This window comes from Oryctolagus cuniculus, chromosome 6 (genome assembly GCF_964237555.1).
Source record: "Oryctolagus cuniculus chromosome 6, mOryCun1.1, whole genome shotgun sequence".
NCBI classification, from domain to species: domain Eukaryota; kingdom Metazoa; phylum Chordata; class Mammalia; order Lagomorpha; family Leporidae; genus Oryctolagus; species Oryctolagus cuniculus.
In genome coordinates this window covers 12477289-12496458 of record NC_091437.1, presented here as the reverse complement: position 1 = coordinate 12496458, position 19170 = coordinate 12477289, and the positions used below count along the sequence as shown (strand labels likewise).

Below are 19170 nucleotides of genomic sequence, written 5' to 3'. Positions count from 1 at the left end.
ACAATAAAGATAAAATGGTTTGCTTGTTTAGAACTCCAATTTAAGTGCTAATAATGAGAGAATGGAAACACATAAAGAGTCTGGGTATTGAATGATATTGGTAAGGCCTTGCGTTTTAGCAGAAGATGATAGACAATAAACCAGATGAATAAACATAAGTTATGCAGCACGAGATGTTGTGAAAAGAGTTGCAGATTGGTGCCGCCACACATGGAGCACCATAAATGTTAGGAAAAGAGGCGCAGAATAAAGAGGCGGCAGTCTATGAATATATAGCCAGACCAAATTTATTCAGCGAAAATAAATTCGTAGAGGCAGGTGACCACTGTTGGCATGCACACTGATGGAACACATGGCAGAAGGCCACGGCACCAGGATCGACCTTTTCATATTTTAGGAGGGCTAGGCTGGGGGCGGGATTAGAGGGCAGCAGGCAGAGGGGAAACTCTTGGAACTGGTCTTTCAGGTGTTCCAGCAAGTGGTCTCTCAGGTGGCCGTGGCGGGTGGGGTATGAAGGCAACAGGGTGTGAGACCCAGTTGAGATTCAAGGGCAAGGAATACATTCCAACCTTCATCTATCCTTTGGGCAATGAGCCAGAATGGCTGAGGCTTATGTCTCTGTTCCATCACGCAATAAGGTGACAAGCAACGCAGAAATAAAAGACAGAACAACAGGATAAAAGGTACCAGGTGCCAAAGAGGTGGCTGGCGGCACTTTAAATACAGTAAATCAGAATAAAGTCAATCCTCAGACTATGCTTTATTAGGAAGATGACATATGAACAATTCAACTTGAAACAGGACTGGGAGTCAGCAATGCAGGAGTCTGGGGAGAAAGCACTGTGGGCAGAGGAACAGCCAGTGAGGCACAGGAAAGCTGGGAAACGCCCAGGTGTGGCCCAGAGCAGAACAAGTGATCCTGACCCAGGACACGAGATCCAGCAGGTCACAGGGTGGTGCAGATGGAGGCTCCTGCCATGAGCAGGACTGCCTTGGAATGAGGGACATTCTCTACTGAGGCAATGACCTGAGTATATTCTAAAAGGGAAACTAGATGGTATTTAAATAAAGAAAGAAAAATAAAAAAGAGTAGAAGTGCCAAGGATGGAGGCAGGGAAGACAATTCGGTTGCAATGGCAGTTATTGAAGGCCTGTGAGCCAGCAGTCACTAGACAGTCATCAGAAGGAAGCAACAGGATTTTCTGATGAATTAGAACATCCTGAACAGCCTCCTACCTACAAACTCCTTAGTACCAAAAAGTAGATTAATTAATCCACATTAACTGCTAGGCCTTGGCAGATGGGGTGCAAGGTGCTTGAAATGAGCCCAATTCTGATACAATTCCACTTTAGAGAAGAGGATATATTTAAGTAACTTGCCCAATGCCATACAGATTAACGTGTAGTTTAACGCAGGCTTCAACTTCAAAGGGATTCTAAATCTTGTACAGTTTTATCATGCTCTTCTAAATTTCTCAGTTTATAAATGGCAGAAGTGTTATCCTTGCCTGTAAAATACATTCATTTTGATCTTAGCAGAAGACATGAGCCGCTCTTAGGAAAACTACACAAACCATATTATCAGGGCTACTCTTACTACAAGTACTTACTACTTTTACTACAAGTAGTTGGGTTTACTTAGGTTGTGTGTGACTCTGGGGAGTATGGGAGAACTAAACCATGTCCTTGCTCTTCCTAACTCCTAAGATTTATTTTTTATTTTATTTTTATTTATTTATTTATTTGAGAAGTAGAGTTACAGACAGTGAGAAGGAGAGATGGAGAGACAGAGAGAAAGGTCTTCTGTCCTATTGGTTGACTCCACGGTGGCCACGACGGCTGGAGCTGCGCCAATCCAAAGCCAGGAGCCAGATGCTTCTTCCCAGTCTCCCATGTGGGTGCAGGGGCCCAAGCACTTGGGCCATCCTCCACTGCCTTCCCAGGCCACAGCAGAGAGCTGAACTGGAAGAAGAGCAGCCAGGACTAGAACCCGGCACCCATATGGGACGCCAGCGCCCCAGGCAGAGGATTAACCCACTGCGCCATAGCGCCAGTCCCATCTCTTCCTACCTTTTAGTATCAGATATGTACCCTTTCATTTAAGACCATTTGGATTCTCTAGGTTGAACAAACAAATGTGTAAATAAATATGTAAATACGTACCACAGTGTTAAATAAAGTTAGAAGCAAACACTTGCCTGACCCACTGGCTCCAACTAGGCTTGCTATCCGGCACACAGGCCTGCTCTGATGCTTAAATTTTAAGAAATGCCAAAGGAAAACAACCTTAGAGAAGTTGACTATATGAAAGCACAGAAGTACATAGTTTTTAAAACTGTACGGATTATAAAAATGTAGGGGCTGGTGCTGTGGTATAGTGGGATAAGACTCCACCTGCACCACCAGCATTTCACATGAGCACTGGGTTCAGGTCCCGGCTGCTCCACTTCTGATCCAGCTCCCTGCTGATGGCCTGGGAAGGCAGTGGAGGTCAGACCAAATGGTTGGGTCCCTGTACCCACATAAGAGACAAGGAGGAAGGTCTGGACTCCCAGATTCAGATCAACCCAGCCACTGCGGCCATTTGAGGAACGAACCAGCGAATGGAAGACCTCTCTGTTTCTCCTCCTCTCTCTCTCTTACTCTGCCTCTTTAATAAATAAATAAATCTTAAAAAAAAAAAAAGTGCATAGGAATTGATTAAAACTAGCCACGACAGGAGAAAAAGAATTAGATAAAAGTAAAGAATTTGTCCCAGTTCCTTTCCTTCTGAACCTTTATGCCAACATTTTCTTTAGTCATTTTTTTCTAACGGAAAATGAACTTTCCCCTCATACTATACAGTTTTTTTTTTCACTACTGAAAACTGCACTAAGCTGGTATTTAACAATTTAATTTAATGGAAAAAAAAAACCACAACTCTATACATACACTAAGTCAAGTTTCAATATTCCCTTAAAACTCTTCTCAATGCTTCACACTATAAAAACGCACAGTGAGTACCATGCAATGTGGTCAAGTTAGAAGAAAGGTGAATGTAGAATCCAATTGCATGTCCTTGGACAATCAATCTTCATTAAGTTCCTTATCAAGTACGCCATCGGAAATATTTCAAATTTACTCATAGAAAAACAAGACTTGAAAGGTCTCACAAAGGGTCATTGGTTACCTTTTCAGGAAGGACTAAGTGAAAACAAGGCACAATATTATCTACTTTTACTTGTTAAAAATATCCCATGTATGACTGCTCACATAACAAAATCAACTCTAATGCCTAACCTAAATTTCTCTTGATGCAATTTATGTCCCTTTCCTGTGTAACTGCTGAGTCTTATAGAAATAATCACACCTTTTAAATTTTCTCTAATATAAGATTTTTCAACTGTATATTCTTGAGGTTTTCTTACGACACATTGTTGAAACTTGAGTTTATTGTGGCATTTTCTTAAAATGCAGAAAATTTAGACTAAAAAACAAAAACAAGTTGTCTTAGTGTCAAAAAACAATATGCGGCTGGCGCCGCAGCTCACTAGGCTAATCCTCCACCTGCGGCGCCAGCACACTGGGTTCTAATCCCGGTCGGGGCACCGGATTCTGTCCTGGTTGCCCCTCTTCCAGGCCAGCTCTCTGCTGTGTCCCGGGAGTGCAGTGGAGGATGGCCCAAGTACTTGGGCCCTGCACCCCATGGGAGACCAGGATAAGTACCTGGCTCCTGCCATCAGATCAGTGCGGTGCCCGGCCGCAGCGCGCCGGCCGCAAAGGAAGACGTTTCTGTCTCTCTCTCACTGTCCACTCTGCCTGTAAAAAAAAAAAACCAAAAACACAAAACAATATGTACCCTGGAGATACACCTTCCTCCCCAAATCCTTTCCTATCCAAACCCACTACTAATTTTAAGCCAAAAGAAAATAAAGAGCAAATAAAAAATACCTAAGAAATTAGAAAATGTTTTAAGCCTGTGTAATTATGAAGTTATGTTCTAAATTTGGACCTTAAGAGAGTTTCAAATTGTTTTCTCACTTTTATCACAGCAAGAAAGGAATAAATGCTAATATACTGGGAGTAGGAGCCTCTCCCACCAATCCATTCCCCTTTCATTTTGCCACAATGAAGTCAAACCTTAAGACCATGGGGCGGGGCCGGCGCTGTGGTGTAGCAGGTAAAGCCGTCGCCTTCAGTGCAGGCATACCATATAGGTGCTGGTTCAAGACCTAGCTGCTTCACTTTTGATCTAGCTCTCTGCTGTGGCTTAGGAAAGCAGTGGAACATGGCCCAGGTGCTTGGGCCCCGGCACCCATGTGGTAGACCTAGATGAAGCTCCTGGCTCTTGGCTTCGGATCGCCCCAGCTCCAGCTGTTGTGGCCATCAGGGGAGTGAACCAGCAGATGGAAGACTTCTCTCTCTCTCTGCCTCTCTAAAACTCTGCCTTTCAAATAAATAAAAAAATCTTAAAAAAAAAAAAAAGATCACAGGGAATGTGTAAAGGACACTAAAGGAAAATGTAGCATATATAGTTTTCAATAAATTCATTGAAAAAATTCATACTACAAAAACTACGCACGGACTTCAAAAAAAAAAAAAAGACAACAAGTTTTCAAAGTTTATTTGAAGAGTGACAGAGGTATCTTCCATCTGCTGGTTCACTCCCCACACAGGCGCCAGAGCCAGGGCTTGGCCAGGCTGTGAAGAGCTGGGAACTTCATCTCGGTCTCCCACATGGGTGGCTGGAACTCGAGTACTTGAGTTGTCATTTGCTGCTTCCCAGGTGCTTCAGTAGGGAACTGGATTTGAGGCAGAACAGCTGGGACTCAAACTGGCCCTCCAGTACAGGATATGGTGTCCCCAGGAAGGCTTAACCTGCTATGCCCAAACACTCACTCCTGAAAAATTTTTTTGCACCAAAATAAATTTAGTTTTGGGTTCCATTTTTCCCACTAGCTTATTAAAGACGCTTACAGTCTTTAAGCACACAGTCAACTAAAACAATGACTAAAACTTTTGAACATTCAAGTAAAAATCAAGCATACAAAAACAAGGGGGTACAAACTGCATTTTTCATATTAAGTTCATACTCAGCAAAAACTCCAAAGAAAAAGTAATTTAGATGAAGCAAGATTCAGTTATGCATATAGTACATGAACATGAGGATTCCTAAGAACCTAAATAATACCCATCACTTTTATCCATCTTCATCAACTCATTCACCCCACTCATAACCTCATGTTTCCGTTTTCTATCTCAGCAGTTTGTCAGTGTTCTTGCTGACTACATCTATGACAGAATTCTATCTTCAACTAACGATCCCTTTCTATTCCTACTCGTGGCACATGATTTAACAGTGTTATCTGGCTAGACTATTAATGAGGATTAATAAAAATAGAACAAGTACACAGGACCATGCTGCTGAAAGAAGTTTCTTAGTAAATGTTGACAGCACTCTTTACAGCTGCCATATGGCACTACAAAAAATCAATCATTAAAATACAGAATTAGATGTATGTTACTGCAATAAAAACATGAGAGTAGTAAGTTCGGCTGTCTAGAATTACCTTTCAAGAGCTGCTCTCCGTTTTTCCACAAACTCTGTGGATGATGAGTCTTCTTTACCCACTTTGACCTTGGTCATACCTTTGAAGAAGTTGCATGAGATGATTTATTTAACATTACATAAAAAAGACTTGAAGACCACTTCTTTATAACTTAAAATATATTGTGAACTTGCCAAAAAAGTTCTTTAACTTGGAACTGGTATTTTAGTTAAAAAACAAATTCTTCTCAGCAATTAAATCTCATGTTAGCATCTCTACTTGGTACATACGTAAAACATGAGAAAACAGGAAAGGCAGAAGCTGAGCTGTGCTTGGAATTCTGGACACATACTCTGTTTCCGTAAAAGCTTATTCCTTGTCTGCTATGTTTTACAGTCCTGAGACATTGTGTTTACAGTTCAATATGCATATTAGAATTCCACATTACTAAATTTAACTTTAATTAACAATTTCACTTATGAACAATGATTCCAGTTCCTTATTTGGGAATGACAAAAATAAAAATAACTGCAGCCCTTGAATCTGCTAAATGCTTTCCCTTGTGCAGATTCTAAGAGTATGTGCTTAGTAACATACTTGGTCTTCCAAGTGGATGCAGGAGCCCAAGTACTTGGGTCATCCTTCACTGCTTTTCCCAAACCATTAGCAAGGGCTGGACCAGAAGTGGAGCAGCTGGGACACGAACTGACATCCATATGGGATGCCAGCATCACAGGCTCCCAGCTTCTGGCAGACCTAGGAAGAAGCGGTATCTTCCATCTACAGGTTCACTCCTCAGATGACAGAGCAGGTAAGCCACCGCCTGTGATGCTGGCATCCCATACGGGAGCTGGAACATTATCTGTGTCCCTCATCACCTGGTGCCTCCCACCATACTGCCTCCCACAGTATGCATTAGCCCAAAGCTAGAACCAGGAGTGGATGTGGACTCAAACCCAGATACTGTGTATGGGACAGAGGCATTACTCCCTAAATGCTCGTGATAGCCACTGAGATCCTTAACCACTATGTCAAATGACCACCCCTATAAATGTTTTTAACATTAAATTGAGGTATAAAATAAACCAAGGTGAGTTCAAGTCATTCTTATAAAAGCAGAGAGTCTAAATCTTTTTGAACAGTAAATAGTGAGGGCCACCTTTCATCATCTACAACAATGTTTTTAATTACATTAAGTATCTGGGGTGGCAGGTTGGTGCCTGCTTTAAGCCTCAATTCAGAGCCAGTTTCCTGCTAATGCACAGCCTGGAAGGTAACAGATGATGGCTCAAGTACTTGGGTTTCTGCCACCCCACCAAGGTTAACCCAGCTCCTGGCATTGGCCTGTCCCAGTCCTGGCTGTTGTGGGCATTTGAGGAGTAAACCTATAGATGATAGACCTCCCTCTTTCAAATAAGGTGAAAATGAACAAAGGAAGGAAAAAAAATAATATCTGATATCTTCTGAGTGGAACTCAGTAAAACGGTATTCTAATGATTCTAAAAGGTTAGGGTTCCCAACTGCTTTCAACTTGGTAAACATTTAACAACATTTAACATCATTCTATTACATAAATCAAAATGCTTAGGAGTTACAACATAAAACTGTTAACAGATCCATGATTGTCACAAGTGGGATGTTAAGTCCAGTGACTGCAGACACTGAGACGCTGCTAGTGAAGGAGCATGGAGCCCACAGACACATGCGGCTCAGCTAACGGGAGTGACGGAGATGGGTGTTTCTGACCCACGCTTACCTACTATGCTCTTTTCGGGAGCTGGTGGCACAATATACCCGACATGTAAATACTTGCTTGCTAATTTGCTGTGCAAACCGAGAAAGTCACTGAATCTTCTTTTAACTGAAAATTCACTCTTACTGAACATGGAAAGAGAAGTCTACAAAGCAAGTAAAAGTATTTCAAATTCTGTACAGTAAGCAATTATTAAGAAACTAATGTCAGACAAACATGTAACCATACACTTAAACACAGACCAGTCCACTTTGCAAAAGAATGCAGTGCCTATTGTATATATAGATTTCCAACCATTAAGAAACTCCAAATCACAGATCTATTTTAACAGAAACTTGACAGAAAGCATTTGGTTTATATTCTGGATTCATCACCTGTATTATATTTTAATTATGCTAGTGATTCTTAAATTTTTGCCTCCGGCCCAGCTCTCTTTCTCAGCTTCAGCCCAACAAACCCAAATGCCCAAGGGATACTCTATTCAAATCTCACTGGCACCTGCAACTCACATTGTACCCCTCTGTACAGCCCTGAGTACATTCCACAAAGGACCCATCTCTATTGTTCACTACTATATCCCAGTGACTGCAAAAGAACCCGACACTATATAAGTGTTTCATAAAGATCTGTTAGAGGAATTAACATGTCATTGCTGTCCCACGTCACCTTTGGACTCTGATCCCCCACAACTACAAGCTCCCTCAGTTGGTAATTTAGGCACTCTCCCCACCTCACCCCTTGATTCCAAGTCCTATTGATCCTACCTCTTGCTTAACTTAAGTCACTGATTTTGACTCACCACAGAGCCACTTCCTGAGCATAATGCACTACTGCCCAGCTGAGACTGCTCTGACTGACTCTAAGGAGCTGAAGGCCTACAATATGTGACTTACTGTAGTGGCCTTTTACCTGGAAATCCTGATCTCTACTTTGAGATCTTCTTAAAACAAAACCTCAGCTGTGTCACACTCTTGTGTGACCCTATTGGTTCTCCTATTATACTCAGATGATGGCTAACCCACCACGGGGGCTGATGCTGATCACGGCACATGCAGGTGCACTGCCCTGCAATTCTGTCATGTACCACTTCCTACAGAGCCTAGAAAGCAAAGAGCTTTCCAGACCCAGGGCTTTACAAAAGACAACCCCAACCCCTCCGCCTAACACAAGCATTCTGCTTCCTTCCTCTCCCTTCATCCTGACTGACACTACTTCCCCTGACAATCCTTCCTGACTCCTCAGCCCTGAGTACATTCTCCCTGCACCTCCCACAGAACGCTGCACCTATGAAACCACTCACAACGCATTCTGACAACTCGGTGGTACCCTGTGCAAAGGCAGAGCTGACCTGCACTTGAATCTTCACCACAGCCTCGACCACACCTAGTGCAGGCCCGATATTTTATTAAGAGAAACAAAAAGGCTCACCTTCGTTGTTACTCTGTATGCCATGTAAGCATTCATGCCATCACCTATCAGAAAAGTCAACCATTATTAAAAATCACATGCTTAATCATTAATATAGTAATGATGTATTTAATGGAGAAAAACAGCACACAAGCCAACTAATAAAAATAAGTACAAAATATAATACATATTGACTCACCAACTTTCTCTGGATCTGATACGCCGATTTCTATATCAAAAATATCTCCATTTGCTTCTTCTTCAATCTAGAGAAGTGTAATTTTTTTATGTTAAAATTGCAATTTATATTACTGTCATAAACACTAGTAATTATAATGTTTTACCATCTATCTCCTATCACTTTCACAACAATTTAAACATTCATTCAGCACCCATTTGTGAAAAGCAATGAAATCTTTCAGATTTTCTGATCGTATTAAAAAAATACACAGGGGCCGGCACTGTGGCGCAGTGCGTTAATGCCCTAGCCTGAAGCACCGGCATCCCACATGGGCACCGGTTTGAGATCCAGCCACGCTCTCTGCAATGGCCTGGGAAAGCAGTACAAGATGGCCCAAGCCCTTGGGCCCCTGCACCCACGTGGGAGACTAGAAAGAAGCTCCTGGCTCCTGGCTTCAGATCGGCACAACTTCAGCCGTTGCTGCCATCTGAGGAATGACCCATTGGATGGAAGACCTCTCTCTCTGCCTCTCCTCTCTCTGTGTAACTCTTTCATATAAATAAATAAATCTTAAAAAAAAATACACAAAGACAAAAGCAGAATAGTCATTTGGAAAAGTAACAGAAAATTTTGTATTCTCACAACTCCTCAGATATAGGAAAAAATGTTTTCTGTAGGAATCTTGTGCAATTTTTCTGCTATACTGGATCTTCAGATTTACATTAAAATAACTCATTGGTAATTTTTAATCAGCATTTTTCAAAGTCAAATCTACACTTAAATAACAATTACTGTTAACAGTAGATTCTTGCACACATGCATGATTATTATACTGAGAAGCAATCACAGTTTTGCAAGTTCTCTGGTTATCCAGTAAGTGCAAGTTCCTCTTGAAGCCAACAGGAGCACAACAGAGCTCAGTTTAGAGAGCAGCAAGCGGGAGATCACAGAGAAGCCCTCTTAATGCCAATTATAAATGAGCGATCTACATGGTTGCTCTGTAGGAAAGCTGTGTTACTCTCAGGAAGGAAGTTCAAAGGTTATGAAGTCATGGGAAATTTTCAAGGCAGTATTAATAGCATAAGCCTATCTAAAAGAAAGTGAGTTTTAAACCATGTTGTTTTTTAAAAGTCATCTTTTGGTAGAGGCTTTTTTTTCAGTAAACATTTTTTGAATCATACTACTCATACAGAAAAGCATGTAGATCATAAATCCACAGCTCAACAGACTTCCATGACATGAAAACATCTTAGTAACCAGAACCCACACCGGAAGCAAACACCACCATTACAACTCAGAAGGCCCTCTTACGCTTCCCCTCCAGTCATAACCTATTCGCCATCAACATAGCCACATTCTAACAGCTGACACTGTCACATTAATTCACCTGTTCTTAAAGTCCATACAACACAGGGGTAGGGAACTCTTTCTGCCAAGGGTCATTTGGATATTTATTTACAGCATCATTCATGGGCCATATAAAATCGTCAACTTAGAAACTAGCCTGCTCTATAGATCTGTTGATTTCAGGCAGCCTGCAGTTGCCTTGGCAGGACCAGATCAAGCATTTCGTGGGTCTTCTATGGCCCCTGGGCTGGAAGTCTGCCACCCCTGATATGACAGAATTATGTAAGTACCTGCTTATATCTTCCTGCTTTCTCTTAACATTATGTTTGTGAGACTATTCATGTTCTGTATGTGCTTGTTATTTAATCACAGTCTTTTAATTTTTATCTATATAGGGAGAGGCAAAGAAAATTGTCAGCACTCTCATCTCCTGGCTCTCTCTCCAAAGTCCTGCAATGGACCTTCTAGCTGAAGCCAAAGCCAGGAGTAAGCAACCAATCCAGCCTCCCACAGGTATGGCAGCAACCCAAGTACTTGAGTCACTACCACTGCCCCCAGGGGCTGCACGAACAGGAAGCTGGACTTCGGGGCTACAGCTGGGAAGCACACTCAGACACTATGATGGGGATCGGGACATCTTAACCACTAAGCTGAATGCTTACTCCTTTCATTCTAATGAACCACTTCTACATGGATGATTCTTATTTCATTTTTTTAAAAACTTACCTTTTATTTATTTATGTTAGAAGCAGAGAGAGAAAGACAGCTCCTTCCAACAAGTGGCTCACTCCCGAAATGTCTGAAATGGTCAGTACAGGGAGCAGAGCCAGGACTGAAGCCAGGGATTCTGTTACAGGGTATAGGCATCCTAACCACCATGGCAAATAACTTCTAAATGTATCACTTTGCCATTTAAAATAACTTCTGTATCATTTTTTCTTTTCCAAATACCTCATATCAAAAATTATTGCCAAATTACCAGAATGTATCTTTAATGATTTATAGTCCTTTCTCATGAAAATAAAGTCTAGAAAGCAACCTTTGATTATCAACAGTATTTATTATATGCCTTTATCAAACAGAATTACTCAAAATAACCCTTCATTGTGATTAATAGTTTCCAAAGACTTTCATAGATCATCTTCTCTGACCAACAGAGGATCCCTGAGGGATACACACTATCACTGTTAAGGTCACAAAAGACAAACTTCTTGACTTAAGAAGGTAAGTGATATACCCAGGTCACCGGCTTAAAGAGTAGTCAAATTAAAACTGGAAAGCCAAATCACCCAACTTCTTGAATCCAACATTCTTTACCCAAAGTGTCTAAGAGGCTTGGATTAGCTATGACTAACAAGAGTAACAGAAGACATTATTTACATATCACTTAGAATGCAAACATTTCCCCTACCTCCTCCCTGGATCTATCAAAGATCACTGGAGCAGACACACTCTTCGATTCAATCCTGGGAGCAATGAGTGCAGTCGGGGTGACAGGGGTGACAGCGGGAGAAGGCTCTGAGGAGAGGATAGGTTCCCTTTCAGGGCTGTCCAAAGACACTTCTTCTGTGGCTTCTAGATATGAATTAAACAAGTTAAGTAAGGACACTGGCAGCAAACCCATTGCTCTATAAAGCAGTTAATGAATCACAAAAAACACTTTTACATTACTTACAGATAGCAAAATACCAGAGAAGGTTATGAAACCTTCCTTAGCCATTTATCATAACTTCAAAATCAACAGAACTTGGCTAGTTTTAGGAAGAACTCTATTTAGTCAGCTTAATTATCTATACTAGTGGCAGGAATCTACCCTAGGAGAAAACTAGTGCTGTGGATAATGCCATACACTATTTGTGTTGGGCTTTGTAATATATCATACTGGTGGTAACTCATCTTTCAAATATTTAAGGCTAACATTATAATCATTTTATCTACTGAACACAAATTTTATGGTAGAAGGCTGCCAGAACTATCCCAACTGGGATTCTAATTGGTTATGGAGAAGTCAAAAAGTTAGTAATCTAAAGCAATTAATTGCCAGAGATTACTGGATATTAGTTGAATACACAAATATGACACAAAGCAAATAGGTGTTTAGATTTTAAGATGCTCATTCACTTGAATAATCTAAAATTAAGTATATTTAAGCCAAATCAATAAACCAAATTATCTATAGACTATGTAACACTGTGCTAAGTACAAAGGAGAAACAAAAGAAACATAAAATATCATACCTGCCCTCAGGGAGTTTATAATCTAGTTGAGAAAACAAGACATGTGGAATGTTAAATGAGAACACAGACTTCAGAGAATAAAAAAGAATGCTGTAAGAAATCTAATTACTATACGAAGTAGACAACAAACACTACAATTTGAGTTGAGAGGGGAGACAATACTCTGGGCTTAGAAAATTAAGAAATAGTTTACAACACTCATCTGAGAGCTTTTAGACAGGCAGAAAAGATAGAGGAGATATCCACGAAAATGGAATAATAGCAAAAGCAAAAATCAGGGCCAGGACAGTGAGCATTACAGTCAGTGGCCATTATATAAACCACAGTTCTGCTGGTTTGTAGGATTGGTACCAGGCAGGGCTGTAAGGGAGACTAGGACTGGACCAATGGCTTCTGCCATCAGGTTCTGAGATTCCTAGATGACTGGGAAGCCAGGCAGTCAGTGAGCCATTTTAATTTTACTATTTCAAAAAGCATGGCAGGAATAGCACAAGTACGTGAGGAAAGGTTGCTCGGGCTGACAATTTATCAAGCTACTTCTTACTGGCAATCTTGTTGAGGAGGCGCTTACTTGGCATAGATCCTTCTACATTTTTATATTAAAAATAATAACAAACTTTTCCAACTGTGGTTACAAAGGAAGGAAAATGAACCAGAGATGTTGCAATGGACTGACTGCAAATGCCCCAAACACAACAACCTACAGGCCTATATGCAACTTTAGGCTGTCAAAATTGCTGGTATTTAGTATTTTTTTCTAAAGAGGCACAGCTAACTGGCAACAGACTTATAAACAAAAAAGACAAAAACGAAACACTGAAAAAAAAACAGTAACTTCATCAAGATATGCGGTACAAAGTAATTTTAACTTTTTGATTACATTTAATTTCACTGACACCAGGTTCTGTGTTGTTGGCACTAACAGGTCCATCTATCATAGAGACCTCAAAATAATAAGTAGCTAATATTAAACAGAAACTGAAGTAAATGGACAGAAACTTAGAGCCAGTTCACTAATATGTGGTCTGTCTTTAATTTTTTCATGTCTTCTTTGAGCTAAAGGAAACTAACATACCACAAATTCACAAAGTTGGTGTTTTTTTAATTAAAGATTTACTTATTTATTTGAGATGCAGAGTTAAAGACAGAGGACAGAGAGAAGAGAGAGAAGAGAGAGAAGAGAGAGAGAGAGAGAGAGAAGAGAGAGAAGAGAGAGAAGAGAGAGGAGAGAGAGGAGAGAGAGGAGAGAGAGGAGAGAGAGAGAGAGAGAGAGCTTCCACCCAATGGTTCAATCGCCAAATGGCTGCGACGGCTGGAGTTGGGCCTATCCCAAGTCAGGAGCCAGGGGCTTCTTCCTGTCTCCTACGTGGGTACAGGAGCCCAAGCACTTCAGCCATCTTCTACTGCTTTACCCAGGCCAAGGCAGAGAGCTGGATTTGAAGTGGAACAGCTGGGACTCAAACCGGTATCTATTTGGGATACCAGCACTGTAGGTGGAAGCTTAACCTAACTACGCCATAGCGCAGGCCCAAACTTTGTATTTTCAATTTATCTATTTGAAAGGCAAAGTGACAGAGAGATGGAGAAACAAAGATCCTTCACCTGCTGGTTCACTTCCCCAAATGGCCACAATAATCAGGTCTGGGCCAGGGCAAAGCCAGGGACCTAAAAAGCATCCGCGTCTCCCCTGTGGGCGGCAGGGGACCAAGTACTTACTTGGGCCATCATCTGTTGTCTCTCTGGCACATTATCATAAAGTCAGACAGGAAGCAGAGTAGTCAGGATTCAAAAACCAGCACTCTGATACAAGATGTGGGCATGCCAAGCAGCAACTTAACCTGTTATACCACAATCCCCACCCTTTCAAGTTGTATTTTAAATGAGACCTAAAGGTTTGGGAAAATACTACATAGGTATTAACTATAAACTTTTCCTCAGAGACATATGTCTACGACAACTATACACTGATTATATCAATGTCACCTAAACAGTGATTTACTCAAACAGTAACAATGCTTTAAATGAAGGGATATTCATTAAACTTAAAACTGGCATCATTTGCAGGATGTCAAAAATGAAAAAAAATTCAGTATCTGGCAAAAACTGGTCTTGGACAACTTTGTACTGGCAATTTGTTCACCCTCGCTTTTCCTTGAGGGAAGCTTCCTGATGTGTACTCAGGAAAGCATTAGAGCAGACTAACAAACAGAGGAGGAGGGGGCTACACAGTTAACTGTAATTTCTGCATTCCCTAAGTACACTAATAACTAACTAACATTTGTCACAGATGAACTGGTTCTGGTACCACTTCTGACATCCAGGACTTGAAATGCTACCCAAAGCACAACAGAACACACACCAATATAATCTAACCTCTTAAGGGTTTCAAAATCTAACTTGCTTAGTAGAGTAACATCTACATACTATCTGCCTGTAAGGGAGAGAAACAAGTCACGTGCATGTCCTCATAACTGGACAATAGTTTTCATCATTCTGGTAACACATTACTCTCTGGACAGCTTCCAACAACCACACTTTTCAAGGAAGAAAGACACATCTGCTTAAAAGAATCACTGCAAGAAAGAACAAGTGTGGTATCCATCCATTCACGTAAAAATGATCACATGTCTGTGTCATTATGAAATACAGCTGAGTTTAAGAGAAAAGACTAACATAAACAGATTTGTAGTTTAACAACAGAAACAGGTGGCTACCTTTATTATTCTTTAGTCCTCATCTCTATTTTTAATTTTAAACACTGATACTGACCATATTTGAATTACTAAAATGCTAGAAAAATCTGATTGTGTTAAGCAAATATTTAATAGTCTTCATTTTGCTACTATTTCATTAGTAGTACAAACCATAAATTTCAGCAACTGCTCCTGAGTTGCACACAATTCTGTTGTTACATTAAGGTCTCCATTTAGATTAGTACTTCTTTTTATTAATGGAAAGTACTTTGGTCATCACTTAGCCTAAAGCACAAATAAACGCCAGCGTGAGCACTGTGGCACAGTCAAGCTGCTGCGTAGGATGCTGGCATTCCATATCAGAGTGCCGGCTGGTGTCCTGGCTGCTCTGCTTCTGATACAGCTCCCTACTAATACCCCTGAGAAGGCAGCGGATGACAGCCGAGTAACTGGGTCCCTGGCACCCATGTACGAGACCAGAATGGAGTTCCAGGCTCCTGGCTTCAGCATGGTAAGCCCAGGCTGTTGCAGACATTTGGGGAGTGAACCAGCAAATGGAAGTTTTCTCTCTTCCTCTCCCCAGTTCTCACCCCCTACCACTCTGTCATGTCACTCTGCCGTAAATAAAGAAGGTAGGAAGGGAGAGAGAGAGAGGGAGGGAGGGAGGGAGGGAGGGAGGGAGGGAGGGAGAAACCACGGGCACACCAAAGAATTTTTAAGGACTGCCTGGGTTAAAGGGCATAAAAGGAAACAAAAAAGAATACTGTAATATTACACAAACTTAGTGTGATTTTCACACTCAGTTGTTAGATAGCTTAAAAAAGAAAAAAAAAAGATTGGTATTTGGCCTCATACTTTTAAATTTTTAAATGATTTATTTATTTACTTGTAAGAATTAGAGAGAGAAGCCCATCCAGTGGTTCACTCCCCAGATCCCCTCCCATGTAGCTGCAGGGGACTGCAAAGACTTGGACTGTCCTCCGCTGCCCTGCCAGGCGCATCAGCAGGGAGCTGGACCATGAGCGGAGTGGCTGGGACTTGAATCACCAGAATCAGCACCCATATGGGATGCCACGCCACAGTGCCCGTCCCCTAACTTTCTAACATAAAACACACAAATTCATTTGTGGTGAAAACTTTTAACAGAATAATCAAGCTGAGAATGATACAAACTTCTGTGATGGAGGGCTATACTCATATCTTCAAAAATATCTGGGCAAAAAAAAAAAAAGAATGGGATAAATACTGAACCATTATAAAAGTTGAAGACAGTATTATACTTTAACTCAATGAAAGCCAGTTCAGATAAATTAAGCTGCTAAACACAAGATTTATTATTTTAATGTTTTGTGTTAATTGTAACAAAGAATTTGCTTTTAAAAACTACAACATTTATTGGTACCTAAATTTTAATCTTTTTTTAAAGGGAGTTTTACTTTATTACTTTTTTAATTTGAAAATCTGAAAGTAGGAGTGGGAGACAGAGACAGAGAGAGAGACAGAGAGAGAGAGAGAGATCCTATCTCCTGGCTCACTCCCCAGATGCCTGAAGACAGGAGTACAATCCAGGACTCCCATGTGGTGGCAGGTATTCAGTTACTTGAGCCATCACTACGGCCTATTAGGCCCTGCACTAGGGGGAAGCTGGAACCAGGAGCTGGAGCTAAGAATGGAGCCCAAGCACTACAGGGTGGCATGCAGTCATCTTAATGGCTAGACCAAAGGCTTGCCTCCTAAATTTTAATCTTAAGGCAGGTAATTTTTTCTGAGAGTCCAACTTTAGGTTAAGACTGATTACACCAAATCCTGCCCTGTTATCAAACAGTATCTCCTTAAGCATCAATTTTATCATCTAAAAGTGAACTAAAACTGGGATAGTAAATATTTTACTATGTTTACTATGTTTATTATGTTTACTAAAACAGATTTCAAGCATAAACAGAAAAGATGATTCTTAAATGCATAAATAAATTTTGCTTTGTGACAACTTGTAATCAATTCAAAAATACAATCCCGGCTATTTCTCAAAGTATGAATGCAACCACTACTACTCTTTTAAATCTTAGGCTAATCAAAGTCATCAAATTATAATGTGTAATTTATTTTCAAGTACTAAAAATCAGAAAGGACCACACTTTTGCTTCTCACAAAAGTCTGTATTTTTCACAGTATGTTCTAATTGCAAATTGTCTATCTTGTAGGTTGTTACAAAAAGACCTACCATGTAATAATTGGCATAATTTTAAAGAATTTCAATTCTTCTTTAGAGAGAATATTTCTTAACAGAACATATACTACAACTGGTCATTATTAAAAAACACAAATATGACAATTACCTGCAAAGAGATCTTCTCTGTCATCCTCTAGCACAGCTTCTGCAGGTTTGGGACCATTGGAGTTTGCAGTAACATCTTCTGCTGGAAGACTAGCTGGTTCTGGAGACGATGGACTTGACTGTTTCAAAGAACAACAACAGGTAATGAACTGGCATGTTTTTCTCTTGTAATTATGTCTCTACATACTACAGCAAAACATTCTCTTGATAAGGATGAAGGTAAAAACAAGAATAGCCCATTTTATTTCCTCCTCTGAGGGTAAGAATGAGCACAAAACATACTTTTTATTCATCTCCTTTCTCAACAAGGCACTTAAACTTCAAAAAACAAAACCTTTTCCAGTCATCCCTTTAGAGATGCTAATTCATCTGTCATGTTCAGTTACACTTAACAAAAAAAAACAAATTTAATACTCTACACAGTCATATACAATAGAACCAAAATCAGATCAAGTCCTTTGATTTTTCTTCTTGACAGGCAGAGTGGACAGTGAGAGAGAGAGAGAGACAGAAAGGTATTCTCCTTTTGCTGTTGGTTCACCCTCCAAGGGCCGCCGCGGCCGGCGCACCGCGCTGATCCGATGGCAGGAGCCAGGTACTTATCCTGGTCTCCCATGGGGTGCAGGGCCCACGCACTTGGGCCATCCTCCACTGCACTCCCTGGCCACAGCAGAGAGCTGGCCTGGAAGAGGGGCAACCGGGACAGAAGCTGGCGCCCCGACCGGGACTAGAACCCGGTGTGCTGGTGCCGCAAGGCGGAGGATTAGCCTATTGAGCTGCAGCACCGGCTCAAGTCCTTTGATTTTTAAGGACACCCATGCTTTTGTCTTTTTTTGCTGTCTTGTTTTTGAATGTTTTAAAAGGTTTATTTGAAAGGCTGAATGGCAGAGAGAGAGGGAGAGACAGAGACAGAGAGATAGCGAGAGAGCGAGAGCGAGAAAGGGAGAGAGAGAGGAGAGATATCTTTCATCTGCTGGCTCACCCATCATATGCCCCTGAAAGTTCAGGTTGGTACAGGCCAACGCCATGAGCCAGGAACTGGCCTGAAGCGCCGGCATCCATATGGGCAACGGTTCGAGACCCAATTGTTCCATTTCTGATCCAGCTCTCTGCTATGGCCTGGGAAAGCAGTAGAAGATGGCCCAAGTCCTTGGGCTCTTGTTCCCACGTGGGAGCTCTGGAAGAAGCTCCGGGCTTCAGATCAGAGCAGCTCCAGCTGTTGCAGCCAATTGGGGAATGAACCATCGGATGGAAGACCTCTCTCTCTCTGCCTCTCCTCTCTGCGTAACACTGACTTTCAAATAAATAAATAAATAAAGGCATACAGACTGGAAAAGAAAGAAATAAAAACTATCTTGCATGCAAATGGCACAAGTGTGTTTATACAAAGTCCAAGAACTAACTAACTCTCTCTCTCTCTCTGTCACACACACACACACACACACATACACACATACACACAAACACAAAGCCAAAACAAAAAAGCTCCTGGAACTAATAAGTAAAGATAACAAGGCTGTAGAATGTAATACTTATGTACAAAAGTCAATTGCTTTTCTATATATCAACAATGAATAAGTACATTTCAAAGTAAAAACCCAATACTATTTATATTAGCTGCCACTAAAAGTAAAGACTTAAATTTAAATCTAACAATTTATTTATAAGATCTGTATAAGGACAATTTAA

At 40.9% G+C, this 19170-nt stretch overlaps 1 protein-coding gene across 2 annotated transcripts in view; it reads right to left on the bottom strand.

The window, feature by feature from the left end:
• SNX2 (sorting nexin 2) overlaps window positions 1–19170 on the bottom strand; it is a 77531-nt gene that overhangs the window by 17442 nt on the left and 40919 nt on the right. For both annotated transcript variants that reach the window (XM_070076041.1, XM_070076040.1), the window contains exons 2-7: window positions 17483–17600; window positions 11628–11791; window positions 8888–8954; window positions 8710–8753; window positions 7285–7426; window positions 5550–5628 (exon numbers count right to left, since the gene is read on the bottom strand). In XM_070076041.1, coding sequence (XP_069932142.1) covers window positions 5550–5628; window positions 7285–7426; window positions 8710–8753; window positions 8888–8954; window positions 11628–11791; window positions 17483–17600 — 614 coding nt within the window. The remainder of the gene's footprint in view (window positions 1–5549; window positions 5629–7284; window positions 7427–8709; window positions 8754–8887; window positions 8955–11627; window positions 11792–17482; window positions 17601–19170) is intronic.